The sequence below is a fragment of the Scardinius erythrophthalmus genome, assembly GCF_964197995.2.
Source record: "Scardinius erythrophthalmus genome assembly, chromosome: 10".
Classification (NCBI taxonomy): domain Eukaryota; kingdom Metazoa; phylum Chordata; class Actinopteri; order Cypriniformes; family Leuciscidae; genus Scardinius; species Scardinius erythrophthalmus.
In genome coordinates this window covers 9,072,867-9,092,955 of record NC_138230.1, presented here as the reverse complement: position 1 = coordinate 9,092,955, position 20,089 = coordinate 9,072,867, and the positions used below count along the sequence as shown (strand labels likewise).

Genomic DNA, 20,089 nt, shown 5'->3' with positions numbered 1-20,089 from the left:
AACCGCTTGATGGCAAAGATATTCAAACATCTTCGTGACATGTTGAATCGTGCTAGAAAGAAATGCAGGTGGTTTTCACTCCGTTTGTTCATTCAGTAATTTTTAATTTAAACAATGAAGAATATATGTAATTTCCCATATTAGACATACAGTATATACTGCATTTATTGACTTTATTTTGTGTTTTCATAGCCAGGCTAAGTGTCTTTCGTGTTTTTGTCAGAAATATCGTGTCACATATCAGTTTGCATCCATTCATGCCCTCGATATGAGCACAATCTGAGAATCCTTAATATAGCAGGGTGTTCTGTCATTGTTTTGCTTTGCAAAGTTGGGCTCTGTGCGCGGTGTCTTCTCTGTGATCGTTTGCAACCTTGTGAATGCCGTCCTTTTCTTTGGATAGTCTTTGGCGAGTAGCTTTACCTCAACTCCCTGTGGTCAAAGATAAACATTTGGTGTAGCTTGGTGTGTAAAAGCATGGAAAAGGTGGAAGTGGATGAAGTCCGTAGTGGGATGTTCAGCTCTTGCGTAATCAAGTTGCTGCAGTCTGGTCTTTTTCCAGTCATGTTTTTTTTTTTTTTTTCTCCAATAAAAATGCTCCAGTCCAAAGGCGATTTACAAATAATTAAATATGAATTGATATTTGCATATATACACACCATAACATTGCATTTGCAGTCAACAGTTTATGTACACTGGTGATGCTAATGTTTTGTAAATCCATTCACGTCGTGGCTTAACTCCTCAGGGCTGATTTCCTCTCTCTGTCTTTGCTCTGCAATGAAAGAAAACAATCCATTAGTTACGAAATGTCAGGTGCAACTACTTTTTTTGTCATTTATTAATTTCATTTAGGTCAATCATTTATCTAAAAATTTGCAAATACTTCATTTTTATTTTCATTTTTTCAGAGTTGTTGACTCTTGAGGGTTCATGTCATCGTTCTCCCTGCAGGCCGTTGGTTTGGCATTAATGGGCCTGCTGTTTTTCTCCTATCACCTTTCCGTTTGCGGTAGCACGCGCACACACACCTGGCTCACATTTCCCAGTTTGCTTTGCTTAGAACAGGAGCAGATGGAATGCCATCGTTCCTGCGGCCCCCATCTGATGTAGGCGGAGTTTCTAGTCAAAACACTCAACCTTAACTGATGAAGTCAGACAGAATCCCATTTGAAAATAACCCTGACCCTCAACGTTTTCCTTTCTTTTCTTTACTTTCTTTTTTTTTTTTTCGCTCCTATTTTTTTTTTCCCATCCCCTCCTTTAAGTTCAGTGCCACTTTAAAGTCACCAGCGTTCTGACTCCAGGGATCACTTACGGCCAAACTAATAGGATTTTGCCTACATTTGCTTTTCATATCCTGTCTAACACGCCGTAAAGAAATTATTATTGCTGGAGCTTATGTCCAAATGCCCAGATTGATCGCTCGCTCCCCTTGGTCTGAAGTCCTTTATAAACACATTATTTCCAAGTACTTTGAGGCAGGAAACAAATCACGGCAAATTCTCAAATATCTTTATATCAATAAATTGGTGTTCACCTCTTCTTTTTTTTTTTTTTTTTTCAAGCATCTACGGGGCTCTTAACACAAATATTTGGCTTCACCTTAGGTTGACGGGTAACGTTGACAGCTTGCTAAAGATCACAATGAGACGGTGTGTGTGCATGCATGTGTTTAGTCGTGTAACTCTAGCCTCTCGTGGGTGACAGGACCTGGTAGATTATTAAAACCAGTCTTCTGTTTGAGTTAATCCCAATATATGAGTTTTGCACCCTTTGAATGCGCCATTTACACGCTTTTGATTGTTTTTATAGTGTTCCGGAGTATTTGCACAGACCTTTTTGCTGCTGCCCACAAACGAAAACACTAGTTTCCCTTCGTTTATGGTTATGAAGCGTACCGCCCCACCTGTGGTAAAGGATGACCCAATTCCAGCCCAACTTTAATTCATGTGGCTTCACTTTCCAGAAGGTATTGAAGTATTCACATTTGGCGGTTTTATAAGATCCCGCTTTTGGCCAAATCGTTCAGGATTCATTCGAATAAAATGGCATTTTACGGAGGAAAAAATGTTGGCTCTTTAGTGTGTGCTGCTAATACTTCTAATAATTTCATATTGTGTCAAATGTTCGGGCTCCCGTTAGAGACTCTAAACTCTTCCATATGCTGGCAATGAGAGAAGTCTTGATAATTATCCAGAAAATATTACCCATGTTACTTCTTATTTGGTTACCATCTCAGCAGACGCCATGACTGTGAGGAAGACGTCCCATCTGCCCCAATTTTCTGAGTAGTAGTACAATCTTGTTATGTAATCACACTAGTGTGGATTAGCCTAATGGGCTAGAAGATGTCAAAACAATGCAAAAATGGTCCATTTCTCAATCTGTCATATTTGTGGTACAGCCCTGTGCATGTAGAGATGTAGAAAATGCTAGTTAGTGCGTGAGGCAGTGTGCATGTGCAAATATTGAGATGCAGTCCAAAATGAAAATAAATGCAGATAAAAATGACAGATGAATCAAAATCTGGAAAATGTTTAGAGTAAAATCTATCATTTTTATATAGACACAAATCTGTTTGAGTCTTGAGCGTCTTAGCAGACAGAAGTAGCAGTTTTCTGCCGCGCGACTGTCTGTGTTTGATTTAAAAGTCTGTTTCGCCCGTTCGCTGGAGAATCTCGACGCAGCTGTCTGTTCTGTGTCAGCTTACAGACGCTTAACTTTGGCGAAAACCCGAACATTTGAATTCAGTTATACCTTTACGTCTTTCCCCTGGTGTGTGTGTGTGTTCTTTATTTCGTCTTTCTCTTTCTTTAGAAACAATAAAGCTGTGCGTTTTGGCTGAGTTATACTTTCACGGCGTAATGAGCACTAAGTAGGGGTAAAAGAGACGAGTGTGGTTTTGGAGCACACAGACCCACTTCTGAAAGTGCACTACAAAGGCAAGGCCCGGTCTGTTTCAAATATCTGCCTGCCACTGGAATCCCGAAGACATGGGCGTACTTCTCGTTTGGACTTATAAAGATCTATCATTTCGTTTTGTACGGATTAAGGTTACTGCCTGAAATGGGAGTGTTGGCCTTTGGTCTGTTGTTGTTCATAACCGTGTGGTTTCTATATGATTTTCAACAACAGTTTAACCATAAACAGTTTAGCAAGTAAAAGGAACGGCTATGTTGTGTGCATTTGTGTCAGTCTCTTTATATACGGTGTGGTTTGTACAATATCAAACATTTAAGGATTAGATTTGGATACTTGATGCTAATTTGTGGTTAACTGTTTTCTAGAGAGCAACAGTGGCCGATGTCCAATATATAGCCAATATTTAGCCACTGACTACTTGAATTGGACACGCAAGCTTGTTTGAGTTGATACTTTAGTGCAACTGAGATATTTTGTTGCAGAAAATGATTAAATAGCAGCCGATTAAATTAATTCTGGTGAAATATAAATTGGTCTATCAGAACTGCTAATCAGTTTTTAGGGATTTACAGGCACTTTCTTCTTCACTTTTTTGTACTTAGTGGTTTTCTTGTCACAAGATAAATCCATCTAAATCTTCATATTTTAATGACCGTAAGCTCAAATTGATGTTGCATTTGAGAAATTGGAATTGGCTCTCTCAACTGCAGGCCTATGTGCAAAGACCACTGTGTGTTAAATCTGTGATAATCCTTCTCCGAAAGATTTACGATGTTGAAAGCAAGGTTGCGTATCGTGCTTGACAGAGATATTAATTGGGCAACAAGGAAGAGACTAAGAACAACACAGGATGTTTGAGTGAAACTCTGAGGTTGGTGCACGGCTACTTGGGGGAAAATACCCTGCTGCAGATGTTCCCTAGATTCTCATGGCTTGATATATAGATCACGCACCATTTACATTTGCATATTTATGCCTCCCATTTGCTCATTTGTCATGAATGGCCCAAACTAGCTTCGTTGTAATTCACCCGTGCGGTGCCGAGTCTCCACTGCGGAATAGATTCCTGCTATTGTTGCTATTCTTTTATTGTTTATTTCCTTCGCTACAGACTTTACTTTTAAAAGATCCAGAAAAAGAAAATTTAACTCACTGGCTTCTGGAAGCACTTCAGGTTTTTGAGGATTAAACACACGTTGCGGTGGTGAGATACCCTGACCAAAAATGCTCTTGTGTCATGGCGGAGTGTAATTGTCTTGAGCGTGTGTTATATTTCAACCTCTGACAGTTCTTCGCCATGCAAGTTTAAATTACAGTTTTCCCCCTGTTTTTGGTTTGGTGTCATTGTATTCCTCACAGCCAGAGTGTGATTTACAGTTTTATTTTTAATGTGCTGCGGTGTTGGCTCAACGGGCCAAGGTCAGTGCAGTCACGCTCTCTGCGGGAAGAGATGGATGATGTGTTTGTATATTACCTGACAGTCTCTTTGTTGATTGGATATTTTCCATTGGGGTACATTTAATCCGATCTTTCACTGCATCTGTCTATGAGGTCATGGTAGCAGCGCACTCTGTAACAGAGATATCGCTCTTGATGGAAAAGGACATGTGGATGAAGTCATAACTCAGCTTCAGAGTGCTGAGGATGGTTTTCAGTGTCAAACGTTATCTTGGGGAGGCTGGAATTACGACGCAGATTCGCTAAAAGAGTTAGTTGGCTGTTGTAGGAACATTCATGACTGACTTTTTAAAACCACTAGTTGCTCATGCTTCGGAAAACATGTACCAAATTATACCTTATCAGCTTTCTGTAGTCTTAAGTTTTTGCAGTGCCAGTTTTAGAAGTAAGGAGTATGGTTTACGTGTGTTTTAACTGCTTTGTTTTGGTTAGCTAGATTTACAGAAGTACTTTGCAGAAAAGAAACACAAGCTTACATCCACTTGTTTGAAAGTTATTGTAAAAAACATTTTTATTGGGCTTTCAAAAGATTATTTACTTTCACTCTTGTTAGTTAAACAGCCTTTATTCTCTAACTTTGGACATTAAGGATTTATTTTGATAGTGTTTACTGTATCTCAACTGTATCCTGACTAACCTTGCCTCAAGTCATTGCCCTCAGTGACCTTATAGAGCAAAGAATAAATCAGACCCGTTCTTATCCCTCCCTGAGGTTCAGCTGTATTTCACACCTCTGTCAGTATTTCTTCAGCTTGTTTGTGGACTTGAACATGTCCAGATCATTGCACAACCTTAACGGAGAACACCTGCATGCGTCTTACTCACCATTTTCCTCTGGTTGCTGAGGCAAAACGTGCAGATCTGTTTGGGCTGGGAGTTCTCCGAGTCCCGGCTGGGTGAGCCGTGGTGGTGGTAGTAGTTTGAGGTCGAGGGCCCTCCGCTGTGGCACGGCTGGCCGTCTCCGCATGCTTCACCCACCAGGAGAACGTTTCCCAGGTGAGATATGTAACTGGATGCCAACCGTAAGGTCTCGATCTTTGACAGCTTCCGGTCGGCGGGCTCTGTGGGGATGAGAGTCCTCAATGCGGTGAAGGCCGTATTGACGCTATTGGTGCGGTCCCGCTCCCGTGCGTTGGCTGCGTTGCGTTGACGGCCCTCGGGCAACGGACCTATAAAGCTGGCGGAAATGGCCGGTGGCCCAATCATCCGTCCGCCTCCACTTACTCCAGGTTTTCTCTTTCTTCCAACTTTAACGTCGTACCCCGAGGCGTCCAAGCGAAACGAGCGGTCGTCTGAGCCTGAGCTCTCGCTTCCGTTTTCATCGTCCTCCGACATCATTGAGATCTCCGAGTACAGGTATCGGCTGGGAGCCTGTCGCACCATCGTGAAAGACATTGTCAGCAGGTGCTGAAATTTCCAAACCTCTCCACACTAATCTCGACTGCTTCTTGTAAGACTCTAGAGTTCGTAATGCATGGGGTTTTTAGCTTCGGAACCAATCCTGCACTTGTTTGCTCTCCGGATAGTCCTCTGGCACAGTTGCGCTCTGGTATTACATTGCTCTGCCACTACAGACCCTTTAAATTTAGTTTTTCTTTACAGTCACTCACATCCCATAAGCGCTTCTCTACTTGAGCTGAAATCACCGTTTTGCTTCCTCAAACACACATGCTCTCTCCTTCTCCGGCTCTCTGTCCCTGTGCAGCGCTGGCTCTCCCCCCTGAACAGAGACCCACGTGTGGTTTCACTGAGTGTTTCAGTATGGTTGTGCTTTATAGGTTGTGGGAGTGTCTGGTATGATTCCTCCCTCACACACTCTCTTTCTCTCTCTCTCTCTCTCTCTCTCTCCCTCCCTCCCTCACTCACTCTGTCCATCCTTCTCTTTTACTGCTTATGCAAATATCCCAGCTGGCGGCTCAGGCAGGGAGCAAAGTGGTTCTATACAGCTATCAACATCAGTTTTTTTTAACTCCCAGTTAATAATAGCCTTTCTTTTTTTCTAGCCTGCTTTAGTGGTTTGAAATCGTTCTTCCTTGCTTTCATTCTCGTTTGCTCACTTCCTTTCTAACTTTTTGTCTTTTATTTTTCTTCTGCTTGCTTACTTGCTTGAAGATTGCTCGTTTGCTTGATTTCTTTCTTTCTCTTTCTTTAATCAATCCGATTTGCTTGCTTATTCTTTCCTTCCTTAATTGATTTTTTAATCATTCTTGCTTGCGTTCCATTCATTTCCTTTCTTGCTTCCTTCCTTCATTCCTTGCTTCTTTCTGTGAGATCCAGTTTAATTTGTTTTTTGTTTTTATTTGTTTCCATTACTGATTTTAAATATTTCCTACTTGATTTTTTTACTACTACTTTTTCTTTTCTTCCTTCATTGCTTTTTTCTTTCTTGCCGCCTTATTTGCTTGCAAGCTTTCCTTTTCTTCCTTCATTCCTTTTTTTTCTTTCTTTCCTTCTTATTTGCTTGCTAGCTTTCCTTTGACACCTTCTATCTTTATTTTTCCCTCACTGCTTTCTTCCACTTCATTTACAGTTATGCTGCGTCCTAGAGGGACTCTAACACTCCAGGGCTTTCCGCTGGAGATCTATAAAGTGTGGGTTATTCTTCTACCCATTCTGCCTCCTCCCCTTGAACTCTCTAGCCATCAACTTATATCAGTGGTTGGTTTTCAGGGACCAGTGTGTAGGAGTAGGACCTTCTCAGGGCCGGTCCTTTGCAGTGAGTGTGCACTCCCTTGGTTTTTTTCATCTGCTCTGAGTCAGTGACTCCAGTAGCTTGATGGACTCTGTTGTCCATGAAGATGAGTTGGTCGTCTCGTACTTAAACACATTGCGGTTTTGTCTGGCTGGACTTGTTTAGTCACGGGAGGGAAATAGCAGCATAACATCATCCAGCGGGGCTATTACTCAGATTGTAGCACCTGTTCCTCTCTCAGTCCTTACCAGCAATCAGTTTATGATGAAATGAAGATAAGCCCTCTGAGAAATGGATTTTAGTCATGTTGTTTTTTGAGGGAAGGATATACTGGATCTTTTTGAGGGGGTAATGTTGAGGAAATTTATATGACCTTGCATGGTTTTACTACGGAAGCTTGGAAAAGTTGTCTGAACCTGTTATAAGTTCTGTCACGGTTTTGTTACTTTATAGCTGGTAGTCATTAAAAATATTGTTCCCAAAACATTGTTTAAATGTTCAAATATTGACTTTACTATCCTTATAGGTTTCATTGAAGGACAATCACACAGGAACACCGTGCTTGTTCTCCCAGAACAGAAAATAAAGCACATGGGTTAGACAAGTTCACAGGTCTTTTCTCATCCAAATGTTTTCTTTTTGTTGTAAAGGTGAATAGAGGCACAAGGTAAAAAAAAAGAATAAAAAAAAAGAAATGCATTTCTGTACAACGTAACCATTTTATGGATTTTAAGGGCACTCCTTGATGTCATTATAATTTCAACTCCTATTTACCCTCTGGAAAATATTAAGATATGAATGGTGGCTTGTCATTCCCTCCCCCCCTTCATTTACTCTAGATTTCATATTTTTGACATTAGCTCAAGACTAGTCTGGCCCCGTAATGATGTGGCTTTCGTACCATTTCTCTGCAAATGATGGCTTGAGATGGAGATGATGAAAAAGACGTTTTGAGGACGTGGTAAATCCATATTAATGCCGTCTCGTGTTTAGTCTCTTTGAACCGCAGCCTCATTAATAAGCGATGCGAGTTAAAGGCCAGACAGGATATCTGATTTCCGGCGTTTGCTCGTGGTCAAACCCGCAAGAGAGGCGGATCCTCACAAACCTTCGTTTCTGTACTTTTAAGTCTCATTTTTGGAACATTTTAATCGGTTATTTATTATTAATAGCGTTGATACCTACATTTCAAATTAGACTATACACTCTTTTCCTTTTTAAGGAGAATTTATTCATTCATTTATTCCCCGAAACAGCCATTTGAAACCCATCGTCATGAAGAACAGGAACGTAACACTTAACACCTGAAACTTGCTTTCTCTTTAAATTTAAGATGGAAAACGTTCCCAGTCTGTTGGGGCATGGAGCCTTTGTGTTTCATGTTTTCATTAATGAAAACGGTTTTGTTAATGGCTGCTGTGAGTGAAGAGATTTATATTCCTTTGAGTGGGAGAGCACTCTTTAATTTTATTCTTGTAAAAGGGGATTTTTGACCTGGTTTAACTAGCAGCAGTAAATCACTAGTTTAGTTTTTAACACAATTGTATTGAAATAATGTTTTCCGCATGTCGAAACATGTACGATTATCCTGTTCCGAATAGACTTTTCCTCTTCTTTTTTTCAGGGTAATTAGAATAAAACCTTAAAGATGTTTTTTCCCTCCTTGAAACCAATTTTGAAGTAGAATGGCTTTACCAGTCACTAGTCAGACGTATTCTCTCCCCAGACTGAAAAGTATCAGTTGCACGTCTGCAAAGATTGTGTCTTCGTTAAGAGGCGAGCAAGCCCCTCACTATGAAAGAGTCTCCACTTTGAAGTCTCCAATATTGTGCATGTGCTTGCTTCTTGTGCGAACTAACCATTTTGTTCAAACCCATTTGCAGAAATTTGTTTAGGAGTCAAAGTGTGAAGTGAGTGACGTATTAGAAATATAGCGTGATACAGCAATATAAAAATGAAGTGATGTAGTACATGGAGGCTTTTGTGAATGTTTATGAATCGTGAGTTGACTCTATAAATTGTTTTAGCATTGAAATCATCCATCTAAATGATTAGCTGTAGTCTTCAAGTGCTTGCATTGCTTAAAGTGGTGCCAATATAACCATATTGCGATCCTGCCAATCTTTTGTTTGGCATGTTTTTGCTCTGCACCTGATGCAAAGGTTTTTAAGCCTATATTTAGCAGGAAAAAAGTGCATTTATCGTTATTCGCAATAGAGAAAGATGCTCATTGCATGAAATATTAATATCTTTTAGTGTCACAGTCACGACCGCAATGACACGGCGATATTTCTTTCCAGACTCCAGCTGCGACCTTTCAGTCATTAAAAGAAAACCTCACCGCGGCAGTCCGTATATCCCGGGACGAGTCATTACAGGAACCGGGTCATAACGTGACGACTTTCATTAGGGTCGAGCGAGACCACAGAAGAGATGGAATGTCTCGCTACCTCATAAAGATCGACCTCTGGGGTAACGAATGACAACGCTCGTTATCTCGCCGTCACGCGGGGCCCGGCCTGCTTTAAGGCGAGGAACGGCATCGCATCTGACTGCCATTAGCTCCCACTGACCTCCTCTGGTGCTCTGCGACATCTAATCCAGCCCCCCCGTCTGGAGAAAAACGCTTTCTGGGCTCTGCTCCTCTCAGGCCGCAGAGTTTTTGGTGTTTGGTTAAACACCCAAGGTGCACCAAACTGCGATGGGCTGCTCGGATCCGTAAGCTTGTGTGTGGATTTGTCTGGACGGGTTCACGTCCTGGAAAAGAGCCGCTGTATCGCTTTCAGAGCAGCACACACCGCTTAATCTAAGCCAGACGTGATCTGGCTCACGAAACTGCTGAGGTCACCGCGGTGAGGACTTCAGTTAATTTATTCAAAAGAGAAGGTGGGGTTATATGAAGGGAAAAAAATAAAAGCAATTAGACAGACGAGGCCTTTGTACTAATGTCGAAATTGCTCTTATTGTGACTTTTCCGTTGTTAAAGCGCCTGTTCTTTTTTATGACGTGTTTTCTCTCGGGTACATTTACTGTGCGTAAAGCTTATAAACAGGCCGAAACTACAGAGACTCTTGAGTTTGTTTCTTCCATTGTAATATGAAGGCCGGAAGATCTAATTGAGAGCAGTCCATACACGTGCATTTTATACACGTCCACCGACACGTTTCTGGACTAAGCTATGTTTGTCAAGACCTGCTGTTCTTTGCTTTTGACCAGATTTGTTGTTCAGTTCTGCTTTGTGCTCACATATTGGGGCCTTTTAGTAGTCTAAGTCTAGTGTCAAGAGTAAAATCAATCTGAATTGGCTACGTAGCCCATATTAATTCTGTGTTATGACCCATTTCTGAGTGACAAAGGAGCTGATTGGATGGTTGAAAGTGGCGTTGTGTAGCAGAATGCAGTCCAAAAGCAGCCCCAAAATCTTACTCGGTACAGTGCACTAATGAATTTTTAAATGTTTGTATGAGTGTTTGTACTTCATCAGTAGTTCCACATCTTTTTCTGTTTTTATTTTCGAGGGTGCTTGCTTTTATTGACGATTTAATATGCTTTTTTTACAACTCAAAATGAAGTGAGCAGCAAATGTGAAAAGTGCTGTGTTTTGGAGAGCTCTTTTGGGCCTCGCTCACTTTCTCATATTCCCTTATGCAGGATGCTTGGGTTTGGGTATTATTCCATGATCATTTTCCAATTTTGATTTTTCCAGCGAGCTGTTAGCGGTGGATGTTAGCGGCATCCTAATGGCCTGCGCGCAGCTGCCACTCACCCACATTCGCGTGCACAGGGATGCGGTGCGCTAACACGTCTGCACGCATTCCTGCTGCAGACGCATGGCCCTGTTTGGATGGACCTCATGGAAAGTGTGGAGGTGGCAGCGTTCCACTGCGGAGTTTGAGTTTACTGGGATTATAAATGATCCCATTAGAGGGAAATGCAAACCTGCATTTGTGGGGAGGAGACGCAGGCTGCTCCGTCTGCAAATGGCTTGTCGCTCAGTGGCCCGTGCCGAGCGGGTAAGCCGTGGAACCGCTTCCATAAATCCCGGTCTTAAGCAGTTCTCCTTCCCGATGCCGTGCCTGCCCATCGAGAGTGAGCGTCACCCGGCGTTTAACGCCCTCCATCAAATCAACGCTGCTACTGGAAAATATTCAGTGCCAGCATGAATTCATAAATCAAGTTACTTAATGCACCTAAACGCATCATTGAATTTGAAATGGCCACTTTTTCAATTTCAAGCTAGATTTTCTAAAAGCTCCCTGGAGAATTTTTACAGATTGATCGATGTTATAAATGCACCAGTTTTTAGAGGCGAGAGCAAAGAAAACAGCAGAGATTTACAGGTGTTTCACCACAGAGGCTCTGCTGATTTGCAAAGGAGAGTCAGATCTGTGCATATAAGAAGTAAAATGCTCTTTTTACAGCATTTCTGTTTATTGGATTCCCCTGAGCTGAATAGTGTTTGGCCACGATTCAAATCTGAGTCTCCCTCATGCTCACCGAACCCTTTACATCTTTATATCTCTAAGTGTGTTGCAATTATGTGAAGGAAATCAAAAAAGCCAATTTTCTACCAACCAATTTTGATTATGGACCAATCACAGCTTCAGTTAAGTATGCATTTACATTTAAATGTATGCATTTGGCAGATGTTTGATCCAAAGCGACTTACATTGCATTCAAGCAATGCTTTTTTTTTCTTTGCTTTTTTTTAAATCATGCATTTCCTTGGGAATCAAACCAATGACCATTATAATGGTCATGCTCTACTGTTTGATCTACAGGAAAGCTTTGCATTAAAGGTATTACAACCTGTTAATGCTGCTATCTGTCGTTGTTGCATGACTTTGGAACAGGACTACTTGTTTTCTGTCTCCCAATAGCAGAAAATGGTTTAAAACGCTCATTATTGTTGCAGTTTGGTACCACTAATGGTGCAGAAATGACAAAGTTCATCTGTTGTCATCAGCATTGATCATGCAATGTTTTCGTGCCACGTTAAAATAAAAACAAATCTGCGATTTCTGCTTTCAGCAATGAAATCGTAACGTTTGAGAATAATCTCATAGAAAGCCATGCTTTTTCGTATGAGGTTTTTCCGAATCTTCTTGTTTTTCAAGATTGTGTCTGTCAGTGTTGGTGGTCAGTCAGTCTCTTAGTTAAAACAAGGGTCTCGTCGTCCCTCTGGACTTTCACTGCCATTCATCTGACAAACGTGGTTTTGGTGCTAGACGTACAGGTGCTGTATCACCCAAGATCGGCCTGGTCAACCAGACACATCCATAAACGTCTGAAGTATCAAACACACTTTCCTAATAGACCCTCTCTGCTTGTACAGGGACCAGGGACTCCGACCGCAAACCCTGCAGTCAATACGCCACATCCGTAAGCCTCCTTCAGCTGTTTAAGGCATTATCAGGGTCTGGATCTAATATATAGATGTTTTTAATAACCGTCCCTTTTAACGTGTTGATTCACTCTGGATGATTACTTTCACTAGCCGTCATGAGAAAACCTGGCTGCCACCGTATCAGTCATTTCAGAGTCTTCGCTGCGCTGTTTGTTTGGCATCCGTCGACAGGAACATCTTTGGATGTCGACGTGACATTTTGACTCTCCGTAGATGAGATCCATGAAAGCGAAGAAGTGTTTTGAGAAATAAAGCAGATGTGCTCGTCTCGATCTGTCTGTGCTGCTACAGACGATCATCCAGCGGAGTCTGACCGCGGCGTATCCGTTATTACAAAACCTGCTGTGGAGGACACTTGTGTGCGCAGAGTGAAATCTGCTTGCTCATTTATTGACTCACTCATTCAGTTTTTGTTTACTTATTTTATTTATATGTATTTTTATTTTTTTATACTGCATTGATTATATTCATTTTACTTTTTTTAATCCATTTATTTATTTTATTTAAGCATTTCATCAGTTGTTTACTCTTATCTATTGAGGTTTTTATTATATTTAATATTAATGTTTTTTTTATGTGTATTTTTTTTATTCATTTATTTTATTTATTGTCCATTTATATAATTATTTTATAGTTCTTTTATTCAGTCATTTAATTATTCATTCATTATTTCTTAATACTTTATTTATCATTAATATTTATTGTTTTATTCATTCATTTACTTTTCATTTATCTGTTGATTTATTTTATTTACCTATTCTTTTGTTTTACTTTTTTAATCATTCATTAACTTTATGCTTTTATTGAAGTTTTTGATTAATTTACTCATTTTTTTTAAATTCATTCAATTATCTATTTTGTCAAAAGAAATCATTTAAATCATTCATTTACTTTTATTTTCTCCTATTTATTATTTTATTTAAGTTAATGTATTCTTTTCTATGTATTTATGTTCTTATTCTTTTATTTATTCAATTATTAAATATAACCTGGGACTAAAACATGGGCGATAACTCGTGATTTTCTGCCAGCCAGACTGGCCCCAAACAGTTGCGTAAAAGATGAGCTGCAGATGTTTTTGGGCACATAGTGTGACATAGTATTGCAAATGAAAGCAGACTCCTTCTTTTTTTTTTTTTTTTTTTTTTTTAACTCTTTTCGAGAATACGTATATATATTTTCCCTCGCACTTCCAGGATTCGGTCAGGCAGCCGAGCGGGAATGCTTCACTTCCAGGCATGCGGTTCCCGCTCCAAAAACAACTTCCATTCAGTGCTCCCAAATGACAGCACGCTGGTGGGATGGTTTGCGCTCTGGCTTTGAGCGAAGGAGAAATGCGGAAAGAAGAGTAGAGCAGAAGAAAAATGAATGAGTTGCTGTAGCTGCGATTCTGCACCTTCATCAAGCAGCTCGGTCTTCTGCCACGATGGATTACGGCTCATCCTGACTCACACACGCAAGCCTGACCTGAATCACTCTTACTGACACTGGGAGGATGCAACTTTGTCCCATGAGCCCATTCTGTCCGACTTCAAACACCAATCCGAGCGTAGGTCTGGCTCACTTTGGCAGCGCGGCGAAAGGTGACGTAGCATTCTCAGCAAGCGTATAATTTCCATTCCGCGGAAAGACGCCGTGTCCCGTGTCATTATTCCAGTGTGTTTTGCTCCCGTTAGAGATCTTTTCTGTTTTGTGTCAGGAGGCAATTCTCTGCGGCTTGGAGCCGTCTGCTGGAAATGGGCATTGAACACTTTGATGCATTTGGTAGCATTGAGCCGTCTGCTCTTTCCTTCTGTCTAGACGGCTTCAGGTCGAGAAAAGTGACTATGAGTCATCTTTTTTCTTTTTCTTTTTTCATTCGAGCTGAAGAAGTGGTGGGTTCCCTCATGACGTAATGACCTGTCAGACAGACCAAACCTCTCGGGAATACAGCGGTAAAATTAAGAAGACATTGAGATTCAAGGATGTTCCAAAAGCCTGATTTTCAGATGTTTTTGGCCAATATGTTATGGCTGGTTGATTTTGAAAGTATTTTAGTTATTCACATCTCTAACCATAACACCCTAGCATCACCCTAGTGTTTGGAGGACTTCAGTCCTGATAACCCTGTGTTGATTCAGATTCTATCAGTCTCAATGGAGCCTTGGACTAGCTGTGTTGTTCAGCTGTGTCTTTTGTGCCACTTCCCGATCTCCTTCCCTTCTTTTCCCCATCATATCCTGTCTTTTTTCAATTCCTATCAGCAAAAGTATCAGGAACTGTTCAGCCTCAGCCTCATTTCCATTCATTTCACTGCACATTTATGCACTATCACACCTCTTAGACCACAAGGATCTGTTTTGTAAGTCTTGGAAAATACACCATCACTTTTCATTAGGTTCCAACACAGCGTATCTGTTCTGGTTTACCTCTGCATGAGGTAAACTACACACTAGTTAAAATACACATTCTCCTTTATTCAAACAAACCGTTCTTGCGGAATTATTTTGAATACTGTTTGTTTTGCCATATTATTTCGATCTCTTGATTTGACCTCATTATGAAAGATGAAGTCACAACTTTCGCAAATTCCATGCTGCATTTCCAAGGATGTTCCCGCAGCCAAGGAATTCCGCCACCGTGAGGCAAAGGTCAACTGTGTCGAGGAGCGGAAAATGTGAGTGATACTCCTGAAAGACAGACCTGCGGATTTTCCTTCAGCTCCTCTGAGAGCACCACCAACTTTATTTTTACCCACAGCTCTGGCCGAGCGGATTACGGATATCACGGAGAGAACTGCCTCTTTTTCCCTGTTATTATTGGGGTATTTGAGGACTCCTGACCTGTTTTGATGGATTAACCTGTCATGCAACTGCCACCACACGTCTTGACGGGCCGATGCCTCTTTGGCCTGTGAACCCGAGGAACCCCACAGAGAGCCGCGTCCTCTCCAAAAGCAGGCCACCTGCTTGAGTCGTCCGTTTAATGATCAGACGCGTTCAATCATTCACCGCTGGAGCTCTCAGCAACCTGCGTCTGCACGCTGACTGACACCAAACTCACTGTTGCTGAGCTGCCTTAAAGGAAATGTTCATGGAAATGAATGTGCAGCTGCTTCAAAAAGAACAAGAAAAGCACCATAAACGTAGTACAAACGACTCTTCTGCAATGTTTCAAGTCTTCCTCAGGGATATAATCGCTAACTAAAATTAAATCTGTAATATTCCTTGATGTTCCAGTACTAAAATAACTAAAACTGAAATAAAAATGAATAAAAACTATGTAGACATTTTGTATACAAAAATGACAAACGCAACGAAATTACTAAACCATTCAAATTAAAACACAAAATAATAAAATCTAACTCAAAATATATAAAAAAAGGTAACTTTACGATGTCACATTTGTTAACATTAACTAACAATGAACAAACAATTTTTACCTTTGTTAATGGTAGTTATTAGTAATAAAAATGTTAATGTTTACAGTGCATTAACTAATGTTAACACACACAACTTGATTTTATAATGTATTAGTACATGCTGAGATTTACACTGATTAATAAATGCCATAGAAGTATTGTTCATTGTTAGTTCATAACACTGGTCTTCTGAAGTCATATGATTGTTTCATGTGCAATTTCTTTTCAATTTTTTCAATATATATATATATATATTAGTCTGATCTTATCAACCCAAAGCTCTGAAGTCTCATCTGTTTTCATTTTTGTATTCATAATTGTGTTAGTGTGTCTTTGAGAGGGAAAACAACATGTTAAACCAATGTTTTGCCTCTTATAGTTGGTATTTTATACATTAGTATAATAGAGAAATGTAAAATAAGTTTTAATCATCAAACCCATGATCTGTTGCCGGCAGTAATGCTTTAGTAGCAGAGCAGTTTTATTAAATCGAACTACACAACACACAGCATTCAGGTTTGCATCAGCGCTACACAACACACTGGTGCATGTCCCTCATTGCAGGCGGTTTAGTGAGCTCTGCTTCTCAGTGAGGTTTGTGGCTCTCAGTGTGGCCTAATTCTCCGGCTCTCCAGGGTCTCTCAGGCCCCTTTACGAGTGTCCCTCGTGAAAATCTGGGGGGTCATGTTCACTCTGTGGCCTGTGAAACGTGTGAAATCAAGGGGCACCTCTGTGAGAGGCGGACCTGCTCTGTTTGATGTCGCCCTGTAAAGAATCCGTTTCATGGGTGAGGCATCCTAGCAGAGACATCGTAAAGCAGAAAACATTACCTCATCCCAATCTGCACTTCCTTTTTTTTTTTTTTTTTTTTTTTTTTTAAACATTTTTTGTCACATCCAGCAAACATCTCCTCACTATCTGCTAGCTGCCTGTCCCCTGAACACACTGTAAACAAATGCGGTCTCTGTAGACAGCCCAGGCTCCACAAACGACAACAAAAACAAACTGGCCCAGCCTGGACCACGAAACATAAACAGTGTTCCAGCCAATAACCGACAAGAATGGTTTGGGGGGTTAGTGCGCGTGCACATGAAGGGGGGTGTGGGGAGTGGAGGAGAGAGAAGCATGAAGAGGGATGTTAGCTAGAGGAGAGATGTCCTAGACAACGACTAACGTTAGAATTATATTCTCTTGAATTTTGATAAGGCCGACACACGACCAAAGAGACGACGTTCCGATGAACAAATAGCAAAGAAGAGGGAAAAGAAGGAAGCACTGAAGGGAGGGGAAGGGGACGGGATGAGGAGGAGGGATGGTCGAGCTAGCCTCCGTTTAGTTTGACAATGCTTCGAACATCAACAAGAAGTGACGTCACCCAACATCGCTCAGAGCACCTTTAAGGCTCTCCTTTTTGTTGGCCTGCTTTTATGTATATTGATAGTATTTTATATGGGATATATATAAGGTGTGCTGGAGGAGACTTTGCAGAGTGCTGGACTCTTGCATTGTTAATACAAGATCTTGACCAAAAATGTATGCACCTCTTGATGGAAGTAAATGTTGTGGTGTTATTTCCATCAAGAAGAGGTGCATCAATGTTTGGTCAAGATCTTGTATTGACAATGCAAGAGTCCAGCACTCTGTAAAGTCTCCTCCAGCACATCCCAAAGACTTGCAATGAATTTAAGATCTGGAAATGATTCTTCAAGCTCCTCACAACCATTCTTTCACAATCTGAGACTGATGAATCATGACATTGTTATCCTGAATATGGCCATGATGTCTCTTCCTTTCCTACATGGTTATTTAAGAAAAGATAGCTACACACTCCATCAATTAGGGTTAGAAGAACTGTTGCCAAACATATAACATTCTAGAAACATAATAATCACTGAAATAATGATCCAATCATTGAGCAGTGTATATTATTTCTCACAACCACTTCAGTACATAAATGCTCCTGAAGTGTATGAACCCTAAAAGCGGAGTATTAGAGTTTGAGGTAATGAAATAAGTCAGATGCTAATGATTAGATGGTAACACTGCATGCAGAAGCACATAGTTATGAATATGGAGTTGATGGAATAAAGACACAATTTTATGATGTTGAATTAAATCCCAGGACTGCCCTTCTGTTGCACAGCATACTCTAAAGTATGTACTTCCCATCAGCAGTGAAGTATGTACTTTCAGTGCGTAGGTGAAGTATGTGAATTGAGATTCAGCCAGTGACTTTTTTTCAACGCTGATAAATGTCACGAAGACTGTCCTCTAAAGCTCTGCGCATATATTTCAGGATTGACAGTCTGATTTCTCAGGTGGTTTACGAAGAGGGAATTTTTTCCACTTGTCTCTGGGAGTTTAATGATGTGGTGTGGAAATATCAGGCGTAGAGGTGTAGGCTGCCAGCAGTGAGGTTTCTGACCGTCTTCCCTCGAAACACACACACACACACACACAATCAGCAGTCGATCTCCCCTCGCCGTCCCCACCGCAGTCTGAACAGGAAGTTGATAAGAGCGTGTGGTAAAAGGGGCAGATTTTCAGGCTGTGGACTGACTGACACTTAATAAAGGCAGCGTTCAGTCGCTCAATTGAAAGCAGGTGAGCTGTGCGTCTGATGTTTCTCGTGTCCAGTTCTCTTGGACCGTCCCACTTAGAGAGCCCAGATTGACCCCGTTGACCTTTTTATTCTGAAATCTATTGCAATCTGTAGCCTAGTCATGAAATCCCAAAAGAATTTTATTGAGCTTATTGTGCCCGATTCATAACTCAACCCACCATTTTGCTGCAAAGAAAATGTGATTTCCGACATTGTGAGTGACAACGACTGTTGGAAATCCTGATCACGTCACTGCTCGTTTGCATAAAGCCGAGCTCTTGAGAAGTTCAATGCAAATGAGCAGTGATGTTATCTGGGAACAGGTGTCCATGTGAATGAGGTTTAAATAAACTGCTTTTCATATTTTTTCTATCTATTTTTTTTCTTATCATATCTATGTCTCGAATATAAATATAACTAATAATTATATTCAGGTCTAATTTGTTGCAATCAAAGTGCAGTTAATACATTCAGGTTCAACCCTACATTATTCACTGCTGGATTTTTTTTCTGTTATATTAAATACAGTAGTGTCCAAAAGTGACGATCTTCACCCTTTTTTAAATATTATTTCAAATGTTAAAGATTGTGTAAGCATATTACGTAGTTGTACTATATTGTTCTCTGATATTTTTTGCCCACTTTTATTGCGCTGACAAGCTTGTAGTCCTGCACTTAAAGGGATGGTTCAGAGTAGAATCAACCTAGGGGTCCTTTGTACCATGACCTCGAGCCAAACACTACATCCTTATGCATCGCTTTCTGTCAGGACTTTTACGTGCTTTTCCCAAATCTTGGAAGTGACCTCGACGTGCGGGTTAGCGGTAGCATAAGCCATCAGGCAATTGTTATTTAAATAAACTCCTGATGTACTTACAAACTTTCCAAAGCCTCGTTTTATGAGTACAGAACCTATGTTCTACTGTAAAAGTTCTGTACTACTGTAAAAGTTTGGCACCATTCTGGGCATTAGTAGTGGGGTAATTTACAAGATACATCCTAGGATCCATTAGCGTCTGAACTAAGCCATCCAGCTGATATCTCTAAATAAGCTCTAATTTTAATTATGTTCAACCAAGGGAGAAAAAAAAGCTTAGTTTGGCTCAAGGTTATGGTGCAAAGGACCCTTGGTTGATTTTACTCTGAACCATTCCTTTAACTTACAACATTTGGGTACAAACTGCCAAGATAGGAAGCTCAAACAAATGTGAAGCACTGTTTTGAAAGTTGGCTGGTTTTGGTTGATTTTACCCTGTTTAAATGACTAAAATGCTAGTCTCAGTGCTAGAAGCACTTTAAGGGTCCCTCATTTTTTCATCTTTGAAACTGTGTGAAGATCCAATGACGATCTGTAACGCCTCCGCAGAGGAAGTATCAGATTAGCAAGTCTTTGCTTCTGTCGTTCTTTTTTTTTTTTTTCGTCTTGGCACTGATTCCTTCAAACTGGCAAGGATGCCAATCGTGCCAGACAACACAAGCACTTCACCCGGCCAGACACTGAGATTACAGTGAATGTGTCTCGTAGACATTTAGATTAAATTACGATCAGAATGTCAGCCAATCAGACGCGAGCCTTTGAAGATGAGTGGGCGTGGCCTGCGCAGC

The 20,089-nt window shown here is 40.7% G+C and overlaps 2 protein-coding genes across 2 annotated transcripts in view; one reads left to right on the top strand and one right to left on the bottom strand.

Moving 5' to 3' along the window:
- The window catches only part of bop1 (BOP1 ribosomal biogenesis factor), a 76,111-nt gene that overhangs the window by 29,884 nt on the left and 26,138 nt on the right, over positions 1-20,089 (top strand). The window lies entirely within an intron of this gene.
- On the bottom strand, positions 90-6,129 carry scxa (scleraxis bHLH transcription factor a). Its single transcript, XM_081375649.1, has 2 exons — positions 5,209-6,129; positions 90-775 (listed from the first exon to the last, which is right to left on the bottom strand). Exons 1-2 carry the CDS (start codon positions 5,776-5,778, stop codon positions 737-739), a joined length of 609 nt encoding a protein of 202 aa, XP_081231775.1. The 5' UTR covers positions 5,779-6,129; the 3' UTR covers positions 90-736.

Excerpts from the sequence above, each read along its gene's own strand:
- scxa (XM_081375649.1), bottom strand. The coding sequence starts at position 5,778 with ATGTCTTTCACGATGGTGCGACAGGCTCCCAGCCGATACCTGTACTCG. Across the intron at positions 776-5,208 it reads TCAGCAACCAGAGGAAAATG|AGCAAAGACAGAGAGAGGAA; the intron begins GTGAGTAAGACG and ends CTTTCATTGCAG.